At 54.4% G+C, this 22,140-nt stretch overlaps 1 protein-coding gene across 1 annotated transcript in view; it reads right to left on the bottom strand.

Annotated features, from left to right (window-relative positions):
• LOC105860100 (V-set and transmembrane domain-containing protein 4) overlaps positions 1 to 13,595 on the bottom strand; it is a 99,063-nt gene extending 85,468 nt beyond the window's left edge. Inside the window, exons 1-2 of the mRNA XM_020280476.2 lie at positions 13,474 to 13,595; positions 5,996 to 6,394 (exon numbers count right to left, since the gene is read on the bottom strand). Of these exons, the coding sequence (XP_020136065.2) occupies positions 5,996 to 6,394; positions 13,474 to 13,528 (454 nt within the window). The 5' untranslated portion in view covers positions 13,529 to 13,595. The remainder of the gene's footprint in view (positions 1 to 5,995; positions 6,395 to 13,473) is intronic.
• Between the last annotated feature and the right edge of the window lie 8,545 nt (positions 13,596 to 22,140).

Here is a 22,140-nt window from a genome sequence, read left to right as displayed (position 1 = left end):
CATAAAAAAAAACCTGCATATGTAAAAACACGACAGATTCCTGGACAGGAACATTTAAAACCATAAGATGTCTACGATGTATAAACCCACCACAAAATAATTTATAAAGCCAACGACATCCCAAGCAAACCCCAAAATAATTTTTACAAAACTAGGTAAGCTGATTCTCAAGATCATCTTAAAAACAAAATAAATGTAAAAGAATAGCTAAGACTATTTAAAGAATAATGAAGAGACTTCCCTTATTCAATAATAATTAAAATAGTCCTGTTGTGGCAAAGTATACACATTTTACATTTAAATATAGTAATTTAGCTTAGGAAAAATGTGGCATTTCAAGATAGGAAAATATTATCTGTTCAATAGATTATGTAGAGACAACAAGCTTGCCATTTGTAAAGAAAAAATAAATTAGGTACTACATGACTCATAAAAATAAATTCAAAGAGATGAGTAAACCTTTCAATTATTCATTTAAAAACATTAGAGAAAAAATACGGAAAACACTTTTACAAGCTTGGGGTGGGAATACCTTGCAAGATTAGATACAAAACCAAGGTACCCTGTGCAATTTATTGACTATAAATTACACTTCAACAAAAAAGACCACTGGAAAAAGGAACACCACAAAGGAAAAAAATGCCAAATTTGACTACATACATATGAAATTATATGAAGTATGAAAATGTGAAGTCTCTACATGATAAAAGAAAATGTGAAGTATCTACATGATAAAAGAAAACATTAAAAAATGGAAAGACAAATGACAAGAGGAAGAAATTTTTGCACTATATCTAACAGTTAAAGAATTAATGTATGAAAAAGACAACAACCCAATTATGGACAATTATGGTTATGGACAGGCAATTCACAGAAGAAATTTTTTAAACAGTCAATAAACATATAAGGAGATGCTCAACCTCACTAATAATTGAATACAACAGAAATTAAATTGCATTGTATTGTATTGAATATAATAATCGAAATTAAAACAATGAAATATTTTCTCATCCTTATGATAAATAATGGAACAGATTAATGATGTCGATTGTTAAGGAGGTTTCAGGGAAATATACACTGTCATGCAATGATGGTCAGAGTATAAATTCGTAAAGTCTTTTCAGCAATAGCATTTTGGCATTGTCTATTAAAAATTTAAATATGCATAGTCTTAGGCCCAGAAATTCCCTTTCCAAGAATCTAACCAACAGAAACACTTGGAAATACGTACAAGGATTTCACTGAAGCACTGTTTTCGTTAGTGAAAAACTGGAAGTTTCCTAAGTGTTTATCACTGTGTAAATGATTGGATGCAGTTTGGTATTCTCTTACTGCATAATATCAGTTACAAAAAAATACGTATATTATCATCAACAACACTTAAAAAGCAACACATGCTCTACTGTTAAAACACATGTGTGGGTGTGTATGAATGTCAAAAGGAGAAGAACCTAAAAGATCTAAACCAAATCACTGATAATGATTACATCTGTGGGAAGTGGAACTGGGTGAGGGAGAGAGACTGTCGCATTTTAGTTTTTACATCCTTTCATTCTTTTATTTATAATATTTTTTGACATCAACCCTGTGCCACAGCAGCTTACAAAAACAGTGGCGTGGCTACACAGTGTTGTGTCAATAATACATAAAACAGAAGCTACAGGATGTCACAGTATGCTGGACTGGCATACTCACAGAAGGCAAGATGGAAGAAGAATGGATGTGGGTCCTCAAACAGGACGGACAACTAGAATAGCCAAGGGAGAGAGGTGAGGTCTCCCAGAGAGGTGGCTGCGGCCACCAAGTCATGCCTACCAAAGCCACCTAAGAAAGAGCAGTTCATGCATTCGTCAAGTATGTATTGGGGGTTGATTGTGTTCCAGGCACTGTTGTAGGCATCCATCATTATCATCGCCATCATTATCCTCCAAAAGCATGTGTGATTATATTAGTCAGGGTTCTCCAGAGAAACAGAACCAACGCAGCCAGAAATACTGTTTTACCAGCTATCTGGGCATCCCTTAGCCCAGCCAATGTTGACACATAAAATTAACCATCAGAATTATGTGGGAAAAAAAATCCATGGGGAAAAGGCAGTTTCAGTGCGGGTGGGAATACAAATTTATTAACTATTTTAGAAGTCAATTCACTTATTGAAATTGCAGCTATCTTTAAACTGTACAGACCCTTGGCCCCAGTAATCTTACTTCCAGGACTTGTGCTAAGGACAGGGACATCCATGGACACTTATTGACAAGGATTCAGAGCAGCTCAAATGCCCATAACAATCATTAGGAAGCTAAATCGCCGTCCGTCCACACCGCGGAACCCTGTTCCGTCATTAGCGCTATGGTATGGAAGCGCATTTAACAACAAGGGGCTATGCACACACTACTGAGTAAGTCAGGCAAGCCAGTCACAGAACAGCACTCACGGTAAGACTGAAATTAGGGTTTAAAATTTTATTTGCAGAAAATAATTTGCACTGCAATGTTAAGCTGTGCCTGGATGGAGACACAGTGTGTCATTTTTATTTTCTTCTTTCAAGCTCATCAATATTTATCCATGTTTTCTATAATTGAATTATGTTACTTTTGCAATAGAAAACAGCATGGAAATCAGGACAAAGGATAGGAGCCAGCGCCCGTGGCCCTGCTCTGTGCCGGAGCCACCCTTGCACACGCCAGCAGGGCCACCCTCTGTCTGCCGAGCAAGGTGCGCCCAACAGGGAGAAGAGACCAGGCACCAGCCTCTCTTTGCAGGAGTTTGCAGGGGAAGACAAGCAATTTTACCTCTGGTTCGAACACTGCAGGAAGGAGGCCGTGATGAAGTCCGTGGTGAAGGCCAAGGGCGGGGGCAGTGCTAGAAAGGAAATCCCAAGAAAAGCTCCCCTCTCCCATGGAAGGCTCGAGATGCCTGCAGGAAGCAGGGAAGTAAACTGAGCATATTGGGAAAGAGACTGTGGGGTGTGGGGGTGGGAAGTGAGGCACCTCAAAACATCTGTGAGTGGCCAGGTGTGGTGGCTCACACCTAGCACTCTGGGAAGCTGAGGCAAGAGGATCACTTGAGCTCAGGAGTTCAAGACCAACAAGAGTGAGACCCATCTCCACAAAAAACAGAAAAAAATTAGCCAGGCATAGTAGCCACACCTGTAGTCCCAGCCACTTAGGAGGCTGAGGCAGGAGGATCGCTTGAGCCCAGGACTTTGAGGTTGCTGTGAGCTAGGCTGACACCACTGCATTCTAGCCTGGGTGACAGAGAGAGACTCTGTCTCAAAAAAAGAAAGGGAAGGGAAGGGGAAAGGGAAGGGGAAAGGGAAGGGGAAGGGGGAAGGGAAGGGGGAAGGGAAGGGGGAAGGGAAGGGGGAAGGGAAGGGGGAAGGGAAGGGGGAAGGGAAGGGGGAAGGGAAGGGAAGGGAAGGGAAGGGAAGGGAAGGGAAGGGAAGGGAAGGGAAGGGAAGGGAAGGGAAGGGGGAAGGGGGAAGGGGGAAGGGGGAAGGGGGAAGGGGGAAGGGGGAAGGGAAAGGAAAGGAAAGGAAAGGAAAGGAAAGGAAAGGAAAGGAAAAGAAAAGAAAAGAAAAGAAAAGAAAAGAAAAGAAAAGAAAAGAAAAGAAAAGAAAAGAAAAGAAAAGAAAAGAAAAGAAAAGAAAAGAAAATCTGTGAGAGATCCTGTTTAATATGCCACATGCCAACCCAAACAGGTCTACCCTAGAACTTCTCGTTGTTGGTTTTGTTTTTGTTTTCCATATAACAACTATTAACATGAGGTAGAGATTAAAGAAAATAAGGCCCCTGGACCCCAGGGAAGGTGCCAGTAGGGCCGGAACAGCAGGCCGCGGCCTGTGCCTACCTGGGAAGGACAGGTGGCCAAGGCTCACACACTTCCTGGCCTGGGGCCCATACACTCCATCCTAAACAAGACAGTCTGGTTTCAGGCCATTTACTTGGGGTTACCTTTTTTTCACACCTTGGAACAGTTCCCTGGAAGTGTAAGTGGAACGTTCTAGAAGGTAAGGTCATTGCTTCCTAAGGTAAGCCCTGCCCAGAGGCTGGGGCAGAGTAAAGTGGAGAGGGAGGCAGAGCTCTGCAGAGAGGTTAGAACCACTGCCAGGGAAGAGGCCGGGAGGACCAGGGGAGAGTGAGAGACAGACAGACACAGAGAGACAGATGGGAGACAGAGAGACAGGGAGAGGAAAGAGGAAGTTGAAAAGAGACAGAGAGTGCAGGAAAGGGGGGCGGGGGAGGGCAGGGCCGGAGGAAGCACAGAAGAGGGCAAAGACATGGTAATTTCTATTGAAGTCTTGGAACAAGCTCCAAATAAAGGTTCTGGAAGGAACCCAGCTTCACTCACTGAAAGTAGAGCCACATTAAATGGCGAACTAGATGACTGTGCTTACTGGAAGGCACATGCTTACATATTCTACTGGGCAGAATGCTGTCACCGCCAAGAGCTTCGTGTGTGACCCAGAATGCACTGCGCCATGAAGACAGGAGGAGAAGGCCTTTATGAGATCCTGTGCTGTGGAGCCACTGATGTTCTAAGTGGACTCTCCCAGCCTCAGTTGTCTGATGTATTTTTTGTTTTCTGTGCCAAAATACATATTTATACTAATAGTAATTGGTTTCTTGAATCAATTTGCTAAAGGAGAAAAAGTGCACAACATTTTAGTTAATGCATCACTCTGTGCTTAAGAACATTACAAGTAACTCCAAAGGCAAGCTGAACAACTTTAATGAGTATCTTTATAAAGTATTTCAACACATGTCCCTTATTCATATAGGACATTAAAAATCCCTTTCACAACTGACTTTTATCCCATAAAAATGTTAACAAAACATCACTAAGGCATTTAATATTATATTATATGTATACAACAAAATTAGAGATGCGTTTTCTTATTGGGGTCTATCAGCTTTACTTTATAATCCCTTGATCTTATGCCAAACTAAATTCAATTCAAAACAATCAAAGATATAATTGCAGTGGACAATACAAAGTTTAAATAAAATTGCAAGAGGTGTCTCCTTGAATAGAACATTGAAGACAAAAACCATTAACCCTCAAACATGGTGGTGAAGACGTTCGGGAACGGCCGGCACCCCGTGCACCTGCGGGAGGAGGGCCGCCTCTGCCCCTCTGCCCACTTCCCGACGCGCCTCTCCGCAAGCAGCCGCCCGGGCGTGCATGAGCCCACGGGGCGATGGGTCAGAGCCACCAGCCTGTCCTGCTCTGAGGCCTGAGAATTCACACGAGGACGTCCCAGTGCGAGCCTCCTCCATGGGTGCCCGGCACCCCGCCACCACGAGCCCCTCTGAAGACGTGGACAAACGCCAACACAGTTTCTAACAGCCCAAGGCCGAGTGGCTGGATGACCCTACTCTCCTCAAAGTGCCGCTGGCGAAAGCACGAACTGTTCCAGCCGAACTCCATCTCTGTGGGAAGTGGGGACCTAGTTCCACAGGCACATCAGCAAACCCAGACAGGTCTACGCAGCCCAAACACCCCGCACACTGCTCTCTGTAATGTTTACACTTCCCTGACTCTCCCGAGTCCCCATCGCCCCTCCCCCTCCCCCACTCGCCTTCCGAAAGCCCAGCGCCGGTGCACAGGTCGGCGCCGGGCCAGCCCGTGCTGGACGCTCTCCCTGCCGCGCTAGTTACTGCTGAGCAACGCCGGCCCCCGCCCTTGACTAGCGTCCGGCTCTGCGCATCTGTGACAGCACACGGCTCACCCAACCCGGAGACAGGACACGGGTCTTGCCCAGAGGCCAGGCCGGGCGGCTCGGGCCGGCGCACTTCCATGCCGGTACCACACCTCAGCCTGTGCACGGTGAGATCTAGCCCGCCCCAGGTTTGCCTCTCTGGCTGTGGCCCACCAAGGCCAACAAGGTGTGTTCCGGCCCAGCAGACCCACCCGGGTGCCCCTGCAAGGTGACAGGAGGGAGGGCCACTGACCTGCCCCCACGCGTCTCCCAGGGAGACAGACGCGCACTCACCTCTCACTTCGGTCGCGGAGGAGCCGTTGGACCAAGCCGTCCACTTACTCCTGTGCTTGCTGATCTCCTGGACTCTGCAGACATAATGCCCTTGATCCGCCGGCCGGAGGGCCAAGACGGAGAGCCTGTAGAGCGCGCCCCGCCGCTCCTCCAGCAGGCGCAGCCTCCGCCGACTGGCGCTGCGGCTGAAGTTCCCGTAGTACTGCACCACCCTGAGCTTGGTCATCTTAACCATCAGGGCCTCCTGGGAGTCCGAGCGCGAGAAGAGCCAGCGCACCGCCAGCAAGCTGTCCCTCCGCCTCTTCTGGGAGACGTGGCAGAGGAGAGTGGCATTTTCCCCCTCCAGGTAGTCAACCACAGGCCCCGGGGTCACGGTGACATTGAGGGCCTCACAGACCTCTGCAGAGAAAAAGGGGAAAGGAGAGGTGAGGACGGCCTGTGTCCCCGTGTGCACAGTCCACGGTCGAGTGGCCAGGCGAGTGCCGTGCGTGGGTGCCCTGCACCAGACAGCCCCGCTCCCCCTGGCTTGCCCTCCTCCACACCGGCTTCACCTTCCTGAGGGCCAGAGGAGGGCGCTCTTCTGGGGCGAAGCTCCATGGGCTCCTACTGTCCCACCTATGGGTCCCTCCACCACGTGGGATGCCAAACACTGACCGCCTGGCCCAGAGCACTGTGCAAAATTTTGTCATCAGCTGCTAACATTTAAAATTCAGAAGACTTAACATAAAATTGGATTTTTGTCATCTTTTGAAAATTTCCAGCCTATACCCAACCCATACCCCCACCCGCCACCTGCAGTCACCTCCCCTTGCAGGCTTGGATCAGTTTTGTCACCAGCCTGATGTCGAGCTGCTGGGGCAGGGCAGGCAGGCCGCCCCCTTGACGGCCTGTCCACCACGAAGTTGGGTCTGCCCTTCCATGGCCCTTGCCCTGTCCCAGCTGCCTCAACCGTACCCAGGGCAGAGGGTTTGTAACCGTCAGCTGGGGTGCTAAATAGTACCAGTGAGCTGCAATGACAAGAGTTGCTCAGTTTCATCTTTGACTCAGGGTCCATGGTCTCGGAGTTGAAGCAAGAATAAAGAACTATCGGGCCCCAGGTACGAAGAGGGATGAGAGCCCCTCCCATCACCCCAAAACATTGGAATTCCAGACCCAGTCAGTACTTCCTGTCCTTTGGTTTCTTAGAACAGGCCCGAGGGCTGCCCACTCCCAGCCGCTGTTCCGCCCTGAGCTGGCCTTTGTGGCGCCACCCCCACCCCCACCCAGCCATCCCAACCAGCAGACCTCGGAGGGGCCCACGCCGCTATCCTTTCCCAGGAGCTACTGGTCACGGCACACCTGGGACTGTGCACTGTGGCGGGCCGACCCCTGGAGCTCACGGCAGAGCCTTCTCCTGGCACGCAGAGACCACCCAAGGACCCCGCACAGGATGCGGGGAGCTCTTTCTGTTCGTCAGGGATGACTTCTCGCCGGTCCCGCACCCCTGCACTGACCCCGCACAAGTCCAGGAAGCCACTCGCTGCCCCTCCCCGCACAAGTGTCCCCACTTCAGCCCAAACCACATCTTTCAGCCCCAAATGTCACCGTCTAGTCACATAAAAGGGCTCGGGCCCCAGATGTCGAGGTCACCAAAAGCTTTGACCCCGGTCAGTGCTGCAGGCAGGCGAGGAAGAAAGAGGAAGGTCACGACAGACCTGGACATCCCCACGCAGGCTGTGGGTCGGCACACGCACAGCCTGCGGCAGGGCGGGGAACAGCCTTCCTCGTGACCATCCAGGCCATGGGTCATCCTCTCATCCGGTCCCTGCTGTTGATGTATAAACTGACCACCTCGAGAGAGACAATTGAGGGCCAATTTTCTTTAATTTTCTTTCTCGTCTCTCAGGAGACAGGCACAAGCCCACAGGACACTCAATGATAACCCAAGAGCTTTAACTTAATCACAGCCATATAGTGCCTTTGGCCACATCAGGTGCCAGTCACAGGACCCCAGGGTTTAGACACAGACACTCTGACATGCGTGGAAGAAGGTTAACGCTCCAGCGAACTTTCAGCTTCTTGCGGACAGGCAGGAGGTCTCCCGCGTCTACAGCAATGAGGGACCAAGCCAGCCCCGGGGGACACTTGGGAACTACAGATCCACAGGCGCCAAGGGAGGGACGTGCTCTCTAGTAACAATCCCACTGTCATCAGAAGTCACTAACCCAGGGCAAGAGAAGAGGAACTGGCCCCACCATGGCCCCTGCAGCTCACCCACCTAGTGGGCACCTTGCCCGAAAGCCACATTAGTCAGGCAGCATTTGTTCCTGACTGCTAAGGCCCGTGTCCGCACGCCCCGCGATGGGAGCTCCCTGGTGAGGAATGTGGCAGCTGGGGACAGGCTGAGCCGCTCCAACAGCTGCCAGGGCTGGGCAGGGGGAAAGCGCAGCCGAGACAGAGACGCGGCAGCTGGCTTCCCGAACTGAAGTCCAGCCCCCCTCGCCACCGCCCGATCCCAGCGGAGTCCAGGACAGGGGGAAGGCAGGAAATGGAAACGAGATGGGTGGGATGAGGGCGCAGCCGGGACCCTGCGCCCCAGGCTCCTCCTATTAACTCTGCAAGAAGGATGGATTATTTATAGTGACTGCAACCAAGAGCATGTGCCAAGTGCTCTGTCCCCACGGAGGCCAGACTCCATCCTGGAGGCAAGCCAGTAACCCTTCCGCCTCTGCCGCTCAGGCCCATCGGCGGCGCCGGGGGAGGGAGGGGACCCAACTAGTGCCCCAGAATGAGCCCTCTTTTTTCTTTATGACACACCTCTCTGCCTTCATCTTGCCCCATAGTCTCTTACAAATAGGCCAAGCATCTGCTTCTGCCACTGAAGTGCAAAGACCTTTCTGTGTGGGCAGAATTGTGTCTCCCCAAAATTCACGTGTTGAAGCTCTAACCCCTAGTACCTCAGAATGGGACTGTATTTGGAGATGAGGTCTTTAAAGAGGTAATCAAATTAAAATAAGGTCATTAAGGTGGATCCTAATCTAATATCACTGGTGTCCTTCTAAGGAGATTAGGACAGAGGCACGCACTGCAGGAAGACCACGCCAAGGCGCGGGAGAAGGCAGCCATCTGCAGATCAGGGAGAGAGGCTTTGGAAGGAGCCAACCCTGCGGACACCTTGATCTTGGACTTCTGGCCTCCAGAATGTGAGACAACCCGTTTCTGTGGTATAAGCCACTGGCCTGTGGTACTTTGTCACAGGAGCCGGAGCACACCGCTGTAACCCTGTTCCCAGGAAGGCTCATTTCGGCCCTGCAGTGGCCGCCAGCCCAGATATCTATTCAGCACGAGGGGCTAGGTGATGTTACTGGACCCTCAGCTTGTGGGGTCCCCGTGCCTGTGACGAGCCTTCCAAGGTGACACCTTCCCCAGCACTGAGGATGGCTGCGTAAAGGCGGCACTCCAACGCCGGCAGCTGCGGGAGGGCAGGGCTGGAGGGAGGGGAGAGAACGCAGGCAGAGGCCTAGGCCTGGCAAGTGTCAGCCGTGGATGTCATGTCAATACTAAGAGGGTGGCGGGTGGGGGTCAGACATCTGCCCCCACAGTCGTCAGGCCCACAAGGCTCAGCGAGGAAACACCCGTGGCAGTCGGGATGTGGGAAGTAGGGCACGACAACACCAGGGGCAGGTGACAGGCGCAGGCCCTTCCTCTCTGGACCCCAGTCTGGAAGGCAGGGCATACACACCCGGCAGGGCAGGGGGGCCGAGCAAACATGGGCCTTGGCAAGACAGGGCGGGGGCCACTCGCCCCTCCTCCACGAGGTGAGAAAATGAGGAGCCCTGGCAGAGCACACACTCCCATCTCCTGGCCTAGGAAGGAGGGTTGTCAAAGTCACTCTGGCCCAGAAAAGAATTTAACTTCTTGTCTTAAGACTCTGCATTGTAGGGAATTGCGGGAGGTAGACTCTCCCCTACATTCTACCTCCCCACGCGGAGTTCCTGCCCCCCAGTGACGCCCTATGTGGCAGGTACTGTGTGAGGAAGACAACGTTCCTGACCTCGTGGAGCTGGGAGTCCAGTGGGTAAGGCAGCCATTCACAGGGACAAAGACGTAGGAGAATGTACAGTGTCACATGCTACAGAGAAAAGGTGCAGGGCTTCAGAAAGTCTTGCCATGGCAAGACCCTGATCTAGACTTCAGGGTCAGGGAAGGGACCCTGGGGATGCCCATGAGCTGAAGGCCCAGTTGGAGTTAAAATAAAATTCAGGGCAGCAGTGAGGAGCACCCTTCCTAGAAGAGTGCCCCACCTGTGCAAAGGTCCTGAGGCAGGAGGACCAGGCCGGAAATGTAAAGTTCGGTGCCTCCTGCTGAACTGCACCCCACTGTGGCACAGCCGCCCCTGGCTGCACGTGGGCTGCAGCAGGGGATTCTCCATCCCGATCAGGCCCCCTGTAGACACCGATAGGGAAGAGACTGACCCAAACAGAGGTAGGGATTCCTGCTGTAGTGAATCCACTCCAGCAAGCACACGCTCTGTTACTGGCAGTCCTGGGCACCCACACGGGCTGGGCACAGGGATGCCATGGTCCTGGGCATTCCCAGGTAGCTGGGAGACACAAGACACAGAAGTGGTGACTTGGTGGGGCTTGGTGTAAAGCCAGGGTCTGGCATCCATCGGAGCTGGGCTGGAAACCTGGTTCTGTCAAGTGTGAGGCCCTCGGAGCCTTAGTGTCATCACCTGAGAAATGGGAAAGCGCCTCTGTTGGTGAGCATAAGGCTGCAATGGGAAAACGCCCTTACAACACAGACACCAGTCAGCGTGCGTCCCTGAGCGCGGTGGCGGTGCAGCACCAGCAATGGCACGCACACTGTCCCGTTAAGAGGGTGGGCTTCGTGAGCCTGAGACCTGCAGACACAGGGCCCACACCTGGTTTAATCTCTGCTGTTGCTTCCTTGAAATCTTAGCAACTTTTTATCGAGGGGCCCCACATTTTCACTTTGCGCTGGATCCCCCCTACAAAGGATGTAGCTGGCATGCTTGTAAGTGAATCTTAAATTCCTGTGGATAAGAGTTAAGGGGTCTAACCTCCTTGATTGTGTGTGGATAGTGTCATGAAAAGAATAGCTCTGAAAACAGCCTAGGAAGACATCCATGTAGCTAATCGTACCTAACCTACTCGTTGTGAAGCCTTATTTCTAACAGAGCCTCGCCTGGGACACAGAGGTGGGCTCAGCCAGAGTCCCTCAGTTCTGACCTGGCCAGGAACGTGCTGGCGGCTCTGTGCCCCATACCTCCTCTCTGCCTGAAGAAACTGCACCCACGCACTTCACGGAGCCAGGTATCACTTAAAAAGCCATGGCACTGGGAGCCAGTGTTCCCTAGATACTAAGCAGAGGTGCTACCTGACCTAGCCCAAGGGTGATTCATTCATATTAAGCCCATCACCTGAAGACAGTACTTATCCAGCACAAAATTCCCACCGTGCCCAATGATGGAGGCTAACATCTGCTGGGAACAAACTGCATGCCAAGTACTGTTCCACGCACATTGGATGTTTTTTCTCAAATTATCCTCATACTCTGTTTACTGTCATTTTATAGACAGGAGGGCTGAGGCACCGAGAGGCTAAGCAACTTATTCAAGCTACACAGTATGTGGCAGAGCTGGAATTTGAACCTAGGCAATCTGGCTTCAAAGACAACTCTTGGCCACCACTCTGGACTACAGCTTTGCTTTAAGTAAATATTTTGCATGTCAGTTTTCTTTTCTATAAAATGAAAAGTGGGACCAAATTACCATTAAAGTCCCGCTTCATCCCAAAATGGAGAGGTAGAAAAGTGCAGTGGTTAGGGTGCTGGACGTATGTATAAAATGGGTCTGGCAGGATCATGGCAAGGAGTTGTGGGTGAAGCATTTAGAAGAGTGGGCGGCATCATACACGGTGAGTGTCACCAAAGCAGGAGCTGTGACCATTATCTGAGGGGTGGCCCTGGGCACAGCCAGGGTGGACTCAGAAGGATCCCAAATTCCAGCTCTCAAGGCTCCTGAGGGCTCCTGGAGACATGAGAATGTCCTTCACCAGCTAAAAGAGCCAATGTCTGGGGACACCCACCCCCACAGCACCGGCAAGTAGGAGCCTGGGGGAGGAGGGGCCTCAGTGACCAACTGCTGGCTAGCGCAGGCTGACTACGAGAGCTGGCCTGGCCCAATGAGACCAGTAAAACTGCCCGTCATTCCCGGCCAAGACAGTGACAGCGGGGACCGACACATGTCCCACAGCACTGATTTCAGGTTCACTGGAAGCCTGGCAGCACTTGCAGCTAGGGGACAGTGGATGAATTTCTTCCCACTGTTACCCAAGTCCCTCCTCAGACTCTCATCTATGCTGGCCCAAATGCTAGCTCTGCCACTTAGCAGCTGGGTCACCCTTAGAAAATTACTAAATTCCAAGCATTAGTTCCCTAATTTACAAAACAATGGCAATGCTCCTTAGCAGTTACCAGCACAGGGTCTAGAGCCAGGCTATGGGCTCCAAATCCCAGCTCCACCACTTACAAGCCTGGTGACTTAGGCAAGTTAGTTCATGGCCCTGTGCTTCAGTTTCCTTGGCTATAAAATGGTGATAACAATAGCACCTCCTTCGGAGGTTATTGGCGAGATTAACCAAATTAATGTTTTCTGAAATATCTGGATATATAAACATTTGCTCTACTCCTTACAACGCTGTAGCACTGTGGCTAGATGAGACACCACGCAGCACTACACCTGGCACTGGATGGGCGCCCAGGAAAAGTGCACCAGTGATGTATTCAGCTATCACAATAACATATATGTTATTCTGGCCAGCATGGTCCTTACTGCCCTGAGGAGGCTGGATGGCCCCGAGAGTAAAGAGGGGAATTCTTCCGCAGCTTCCCGCGGGAGCAGCAAAGCCCAGGGAGGCCAGCGGGCAGAGAAGCCGCCGGCAGAGCAGCGTGCCGCGGGAAAGGGCGCTCCTTCAGCTGCGACGCCCCATCTCCCCAGGCCTGGTCACCTCAGAAGGCCCACGACCAAGTGCCCAGTCCCCAAGGTCCGGGCCAGGGCAGACCCAGCCACTCCCGCCTCCAGGGCCGAGCACCTCTCCAAGAAAGCTAAGGGGGAGTTGCTGCCCAGAAGAACCTGCCGACGGCTGGGGCGACGCCGCGGAGAGGGCACACCAGCCCGGCTGCGCCCCGCCCGCGCCCGCCCAGGCCGGCGCCCGGAAGGCCGGGCTGCTGCGGGGGCTCCGCGGGGCGAGGTCGGCGGGACGCGCCCCGACCCCGGAGGGCACCGCCGAGGGCTGGGAAGGCGCCGCTGCGCCCCGCCGAGTTCGCGGGAGCCACCGAGCGCTCGGCCACGGTGGCAGCGCGGCTCCAGCCCGGGCAGGGGGCGACTGCGGGCGGCGGGGCCTCCCGCCAGGCCCGAGCCCCGGCCTCCTCGGCGCGGGCGGCCCGGCCCCCACCCGCCCAGCCCGCCCGCTTACCCGGGGCCGGAGCCCGCGCCAGCAGCGCCGCCGCCGCCAGCGCCAGGAGCCGCATCTCCCCGCCGCCGCCGGCGCTGTGACGCGGGAGAGCGGCCGCCGCCCGCCTGCCGCCGCCGCCAGCGCCCGCCCCCGGCCCGGCCCGCCGGCCCGGCCCGCCCCTCGGGCCGCCAGCCGCCGCGGCCAGGGCTTCTGGGCCCCTAGGCCCGCACTGGGCACGGGAGCCGCCCCGCGATCCTCGGCGCGCTCCACGGCCTGGGTCGTCTCCTTCACCACCCCATTTCCCAGATGAGAAAACTGAGGCTCAGAGAGGCGATCGCCCCTGATTCACACAATACGTAGCTGCAGTGGGACTGGCGGTCCCTTGCCACACAGACAAGGTGACTCATAAGGGGAGGGGGACTTGGAACTGGGGAGGTGCCTCTGCGGAACCTCTGACCTGAGACCAGCTGCTGTAGCGTCCTCCTGTGCCATCGCCCGTGCTCCTCAGTGGAGGCGAGGCCTCCGTGAGCCGAGGAGCAGTGGAGTGGGGCAGGTGGAAGCCTCCGGAACTTGGTGCTGGGGAGCGAGGTGGGGACTCTGGGAAAATGGAGAGGGGGACACACAGACAAGTTCAGAATACGTGGAAACTAGTAACAATTGTGCCTATTTGGGGCGTCTTCAGCCAGGCCTAAACTGTTTTGGGCGAGGTTACTGATCCCCTCCACTGTGAGACCCTGGGACAGCTCCCTAATCTCTGTGTGCCTCAGTTTCCTCCGGCTGGCTGTACACTGGGGAAATGGACTTATCCCTCGTGGGTGTTTAAGAAGACCAAGTGAGACAATTCTGGTTAAGGTGTCTCACCCAGCATCTGACACATCAATGTCAGCCATCATTACTCTTATTTTTACAAGTAAGGAAGCAGAACCCAGAAGAGGAACGAACAGACCCAGATCACACAGCCAGGAAGCCCAAGTCCCTCTGGATTAACTCCTGGCATCCTCACCACAGTTCTAAAACTGGGGTCTGAGCTTAACTGATCTGTGAGTCCAGGATCTCCAAGCAAAATATTCATATATGTGTTAGGTATATTCTGTGTGTGTCTATCAGGGAGGTCTTTGCAGGATTCCAAAAAAGGGGAGCAGCAGCTAGCAAGCTGGGAGCCCAGGGTGCCTACCTCCTTCCTTCTAGGGGAAGCAGGGAGAGGTGGTGGAGGCCCGGAGAGAGTGTGTGCCACACACTGGTGTTGAGCCCCCGGGCAGATCCCAAAGGGACTGTCCACCCCTGCAGCCCAGGCCAGTGGGCGCAAAGGCTGTGTGATCTCTGAATCCCAGGCACGTCCTAGGGTCCCTCCGGCTGGGAGACGCGCTTGCAGAGCAGGCCTCTGCAGGGACTGGGTGGCCTATCCACCTCTCAGGCCCATTGGTGGAAGGGCCTGAGGAGCCGATGGTGAGCTGCTTGCAAGGTCCTCTGGGTCTGATGCCAAGGACAAGCGCTGGGGTCAGACAGAACCCTGCAGCTCAGGAATGCAAACATTCCCACAAGGCTCCCAGACCGGAGCTTGGGAACCGCTTCGCACATGTGAGCAAGCGAGCCTCACGTCCCTCCCGTGCAGTCTCGGGCCCCATTTTGCAGATTAGTAAGCTCAGTGTGTCCAGGGTTCTGTGGGCCTCTGAACGTCGGAGCTAGGAGCGTGGATTCTGGCTATAGACTGTCAGCTCGGCCCTGGGACCTGCAGTCGTACTTGCAGGTGGGAGGGTGCCAGAAGAAGAGGGCTGGTTCTGAAAGCAGACCAGGGGCCCACTCTGGGCAACAGCTGCAGGCCCTTTGGCAGTATAACCTCTCGAATCTCATTTTTCCAATGAAGGTGACATATGTTAAATGGTGTGTCGACATGCCTGCCACCAAGGGGAGCTAGGGAAGTGACAGGGCCGTCTGGTGTCCTCATGACCTCTCACCTCAACCTTTGTGCTCACAATATACACTCCCAGTTGATGGAAAGCAGAAGGGCCCCCTTAGGCGTGTTGGCCACTCTTGGAGGAGCCAACTCCTGCTTCGGTCATTGAATATTTCTAAATATTAGTCTCTCCTTGCAGAACTGAGCAGCCATTCAAACCAGGCGCCCTTTGCCTTGTCTTCTGTTTGCCAAAGCTGGTGCTGCCCTGGAGATTTGGTGATAGAAAGTGTTTTTCTTACAATTCTGGGACACAGAACATTGTGCTGTTTTCAGTCGTGTGCTTGCCAGTACTCTTCAGCTTCCCAAATAATCTAGCCGATCGTCGCGGTAAGACCTTTGCTGCATGACACAGAAACGGGAACACACCCGGCCGCCATGGCAGACACAGCCAGTGGCCTGGAGGAGACAGCTTTCAGTTGCTCTGGACGACACGGGCAAAGGCCTTCCAGACAGTTCCCATAGCCCTGCTTCCTGCCCACTCACTTACCAGTTTGAAAACCCTCCACCAACTTATTTGTCCACCCTCCCATCGGGTCTGACTTTGTTCTGAACTAGAAGAATCATCAGGTGCAATTTGTTTTTTGATTACCTCTTCTAAAAACCCCCCATCTGGGGTCTCTGGATGGGCATTCAGACAATTCTAGAGTTCATCTGGGTTCCTGTGGACACTAAGCTACGTGACAGCCCTACTCAACCAGTCCTGGATTCTGCTGGTTACCACGGAAAGAACCTTGGAAATCCAGATTCCCTCAGAAAAAGTGCATTCTGCAATCACCTGACACACTGGGCTTTTGTTCTTTCATCATTAAAACCTGGGTTTTAATCATTAAAACCATCATTAAAAACTGGGTCAGAGATGGAAGAGTATTGCATGGCTTTGTAACCAACTTGACTGTGATTACACAATATACTACAAATATATCCCTAAACTAAGAGCACCAAGGAAACGTAAACATCCCTTCTAAGGTATTCAGTAGATTTCTATGTATTGCTTTTTCAGTCTGGATTTATAGAAGTATTTTGAGCATTTCTCCCTCCAAATTGCTCACAGGCATTTTACAGCTAAAAGCAGCAATCAGCTGCATGCTTGATTGACACTAAAAGAGAGCGAACGAAGAGTGGACTCTGGATTAAAGAGGTTTTCAGCTGTGAGTGATAGGGCAGGGAAAGGACAAGAAAGAAGAGATAATGGTTATGGATAAGGTGCCCGGCCAACCAGAAGGAAAAGCCTAGAGCCACCTGCGGTAGAATTTGCATGAAACCTCCAGCAACAGCTTCCCCTGCACAACAGGGCAAGGGGTGTGGAGTGTACTGTTTCGTTTTCCTTAAAAGAAAGAAAATGTGAAGCTGTGGAGCCGACAGGATATCTAAATAGAAATAGCTTCTTGTAACCAACCTCACTGGTGACCCTGATAGACGGGCGTCGCTCACAACCCTCGCAGCAACTGTGAGCTTGGTGCCGAGGACTCTGCGGGCTGCTGGACACAGCAACCTGGGCCAGCTCCCGGGAAATGGAAAAGATGGCCCCAGATTCCTAAGAGGCTCCAGATGGAGGAGATTTGAATGAGAGAAGGACTAGAAACTGGACACCTGACCACAAAGAAAATTTACCTTAGAACTGACCACTGACATGCAGACTAAAAGTCTTAGTCCACACCTTCTACTTTCATTGAACAAACATTTAATGTGCAGCAGACTGAGGACCTATCCAGAATAGAGGAAGTTAAAGAGACTTACCAACTAAATGCCATGTGTGATCCTGGATTCATCAGACCTGGGATCAGAAGAATATTGCTAAAATGAACATTATCAGTACTGTTGGCAAAATTTGAATATGGATGGACTGTATTGTATACTATATAAATGTTATATTGCTTGAGTATGGTTATGATAGAGAATGCCTTTGCACTTATTCTGAGGAGTGTTAACAATCATGATGTCTACAAATTACTCTTAAATGGTTCAGCAAAAATAATAAGTGTATCTATAACATGTATTATGTATCTATATAAAAAAAGAGACAGACTCAGGAAGAGGCAAAATGGGAAGAGTTGGTGGATCATTGTACTATTCTTGTAACTTCTGTAAGTTTTCACTATTTTCAAAATAAAAGTTTGTTTATAAACTTTTAGGACATTGCAATTTTTATTTATGTGGTGGTTATAAGCATCATATAATTATTAATAGCTACTATGTCATACAAATTATCATATTTCAATCTATTATAAAGTACTATGGATTATAAAATGCTTCCTCCCAATTTCAGAGATGTTGCAGCAAGATACGGTTCTGATATTTTGTGATTCTAAGCAGAAGATTTAGGCTTAAGGTAAGCAGTCACTCTAGACTCCTGATATTTTTTAAAAAAGTGAATAAGATGTCTCTCAGTAAGTCCCCTGTAGAGGTGCAAATACTCCAAGCTTGGAGCAAGTCCAGACTGAAAGTGCCACAGAATGGTGGCTTGTACTCAACAGGAGTCTGGGATGAGCAGGTCAGCCCAGGTGTCTCAGGGCGCTGCTGCCAGGCACATGGCACACCAGGCACACGTCACCAGGGGCCCACTGCCAGGCACATGGGGACCCGTCACCACGCACACGTCACCAGGGGGCCACGGCCAGACACATGGGGACCCGTCACCACGCACAGGTCACCAGGGACCCACTGCCAGGCACATGGGGACCCATCACCAGGCACACGTCACCAGGGGACCCACTGCCAGGCACATGGGGACCCATCACCACGCACACGTCACCAGGGGACCCACTGCCAGGCACATGGGGACCCATCACCAGGAACACGTCACCAAGGGACCCACTGCCAGGCACATGGGGACCCATCACCAGGCACACATCACCAGGGGACCCACTGCCAGACACATGGGGACCAATCACCAGGCACACGTCACCAGGGGACCCACTGCCAGGCACATGGGGACCCATCACCAGGCACACGTCACCAGGGGACCCACTGTCAGACACATGGGGACCCGTCACCAGGAACACGTCACCAAGGGACCCACTGACAGGCACATGGGGACCCATCACCAGGCACACGTCACCAGGGGACCCACTGTCAGACACATGGGGACCCGTCACCAGGAACACGTCACCAGGGGACCCACTGCCAGACACATGGGGACCCATCACCAGGTACACGTCACCAGGGGACCCACTGCCAGACACATGGGGACCCATCACCAGGCACACGTCACCAGGGGACCCACTGTCAGACACATGGGGACCCATCACCAGGAATACTTCACCAGGGGCCCACTGGCAGGTACATGGGGACCCGTCACCAGGCACAGGTCACCAGGGGCCCACTGCCAGGCACATGGGGACCAATCACCAGGAACATGTCACCAGGGGACCCACTGCCCGGCACATGGGGACCTGTCACCAGGCACACGTCACCAGGGGCCCACTGCCAGGCACATGGGGACCAATCACCAGGAACATGTCACCAGGGGACCCACTGCCCGGCACATGGGGACCCATCACTAGGCACACGTCACCAGGGACCCACTGCCCGGCACATGGGGACCCGTCACCAGGCACACGTCACCAGGGGCCCACTGCCAGGCACATGGGGACCAATCACCAGGAACACGTCACCAGGGACCCACTGCCCGGCACATGGGCACCTGTCACCAGGCACACGTCACCAGGGGCCCACTGCCAGGCACATGGGGACCCATCACCAGGCACACTTCACCAGGGGCCCACTGCCAGACACATGGGGACCAATCACCAGGAACACGTCACCAGGGGACCCACTGCCAGGCACATGGGGACCCGTCACCAGGCACACGTCACCAGGGGACCCACTGCCAGACACATGGGGACCCATCACCAGGCACAGGTCACCAGGGGCCCACTGCCAGATACATGGGGACCCATCACCAGGCACACGTCACCAGGGGGCCACTGCCAGGTACATGGGGACCCATCACCAGGCACACGTCACCAGGGGCCCACTGCCAGACACATGGGGACCCATCACCAGGCACACGTCACCAGGGGCCCACTACCAGGCACATGGGGACCCGTCACCAGGCACACGTCACCAGGGGCCCACTGCCAGGCACATGGGGACCCGTCACCACGCACACGTCACCAGGGACCCACTGCCAGACACATGGGGACCCATCACCAGGCACACGTCACCAGGGGCCCACTGCCAGGCACATGGGGACCCGTCACCAGGCACACGTCACCAGGGGACCCACTGCCAGACACATGGGGACCCGTCACCAGGCACACGTCACCAGGCACCCACTGCCAGGCACATGGAGACCCATCACCAGGCACACTTCACCAGGGGACCCACTGCCAGGCACATGGGACCCGTCACCACGCACATGTCACCAGGGGACCCACTGCCAGGCACATGGGGACCCATCACTAGGCACACGTCACCAGGGACCCACTGCCCGGCACATGGGGACCCGTCACCAGGCACACGTCTCCAGGGGCCCACTGCCAGGCACATGGGGACCAATCACCAGGAACACGTCACCAGGGACCCACTGCCCGGCACGTGGGGACCCGTCACCAGGCACACGTCACCAGGGGCCCACTGCCAGGCACATGGGGACCCATCACCAGGCACACGTCACCAGGGGCCCACTGCCAGGCACATGGGGACCAATCACCAGGAACACGTCACCAGGGGACCCACTGCCCGGCACATGGGGACCCGTCACCAGGCACACGTCACCAGGGGCCCACTGCCAGATACATGGGGACCCGTCACCAGGCACACGTCACCAGGGGGCCACTGCCAGGTACATGGGGACCCATCACCAGGCACAAGTCACCAGGGGCCCACTGCCAGACACATGGGGACCCATCACCAGGCACACGTCACCAGGGGCCCACTGCCAGGCACATGGGGACCCATCACCAGGCACACGTCACCAGGGGCCCACTGCCAGGCACATGGGGACCCGTCACCACGCACATGTCACCAGGGGACCCACTGCCAGGCACATGGGGACCCGTCACCACGCACACGTCACCAGGGGCCCACTGCCAGGCACATGGGGACCCATCACCAGGCACACGTCACCAGGGGCCCACTGCCAGACACATGGGGACCCATCACCAGGCACACGTCACCAGGGGCCCACTGCCAGGCACCTGGGGACCCATCACCAGGCACACGTCACCAGGGGCCCACTGCCAGGCACATGGGGACCCATCACCACGCACACGTCACCAGGCGCCCACTGCCAGGCACATGGGGACCCGTCACCAGGCACACGTCACCAGGCATCCACTGCCAGGCACATGGGGACCCGTCACCAGGCACACTTCACCAGGGGACCCACTGCCAGACACATGGGGACCCATCACCAGGCACACGTCACCAGGGGCCCACTGCCAGGCACATGGGGACCCATCACCAGGCACACGTCACAAGGGGACCCACTGCCAGACACATGGGGACCCATCACCAGGCACACGTCACCAGGGGCCCACTGCCAGGCACATGGGGACCCATCACCAGGCACACGTCACCAGGGGACCCACTGCCAGGCACATGGGGACCCGTCACCAGGCACACTTCACCAGGGGACCCACTGCCAGACACATGGGGACCCATCACCAGGCACACGTCACCAGGGGCCCACTGTCAGACACATGGGGACCCATCACCAGGAATACTTCACCAGGGGCCCACTGGCAGGTACATGGGGACCCGTCACCAGGCACAGGTCACCAGGGGCCCACTGCCAGGCACATGGGGACCAATCACCAGGAACATGTCACCAGGGGACCCACTGCCCGGCACATGGGGACCTGTCACCAGGCACACGTCACCAGGGGCCCACTGCCAGGCACATGGGGACCAATCACCAGGAACATGTCACCAGGGGACCCACTGCCCGGCACATGGGGACCCATCACTAGGCACACGTCACCAGGGACCCACTGCCCGGCACATGGGGACCCGTCACCAGGCACACGTCACCAGGGGCCCACTGCCAGGCACATGGGGACCAATCACCAGGAACACGTCACCAGGGACCCACTGCCCGGCACATGGGCACCTGTCACCAGGCACACGTCACCAGGGGCCCACTGCCAGGCACATGGGGACCCATCACCAGGCACACTTCACCAGGGGCCCACTGCCAGACACATGGGGACCAATCACCAGGAACACGTCACCAGGGGACCCACTGCCAGGCACATGGGGACCCGTCACCAGGCACACGTCACCAGGGGACCCACTGCCAGACACATGGGGACCCATCACCAGGCACAGGTCACCAGGGGCCCACTGCCAGATACATGGGGACCCATCACCAGGCACACGTCACCAGGGGGCCACTGCCAGGTACATGGGGACCCATCACCAGGCACACGTCACCAGGGGCCCACTGCCAGACACATGGGGACCCATCACCAGGCACACGTCACCAGGGGCCCACTACCAGGCACATGGGGACCCGTCACCAGGCACACGTCACCAGGGGCCCACTGCCAGGCACATGGGGACCCGTCACCACGCACACGTCACCAGGGACCCACTGCCAGACACATGGGGACCCATCACCAGGCACACGTCACCAGGGGCCCACTGCCAGGCACATGGGGACCCGTCACCAGGCACACGTCACCAGGGGACCCACTGCCAGACACATGGGGACCCGTCACCAGGCACACGTCACCAGGCACCCACTGCCAGGCACATGGAGACCCATCACCAGGCACACTTCACCAGGG

Source organism: Microcebus murinus, chromosome 14 (genome assembly GCF_040939455.1).
Source record: "Microcebus murinus isolate Inina chromosome 14, M.murinus_Inina_mat1.0, whole genome shotgun sequence".
Classification (NCBI taxonomy): Eukaryota; Metazoa; Chordata; class Mammalia; order Primates; family Cheirogaleidae; genus Microcebus; species Microcebus murinus.
This window is presented reverse-complemented; position numbering and strand designations above follow the sequence as displayed.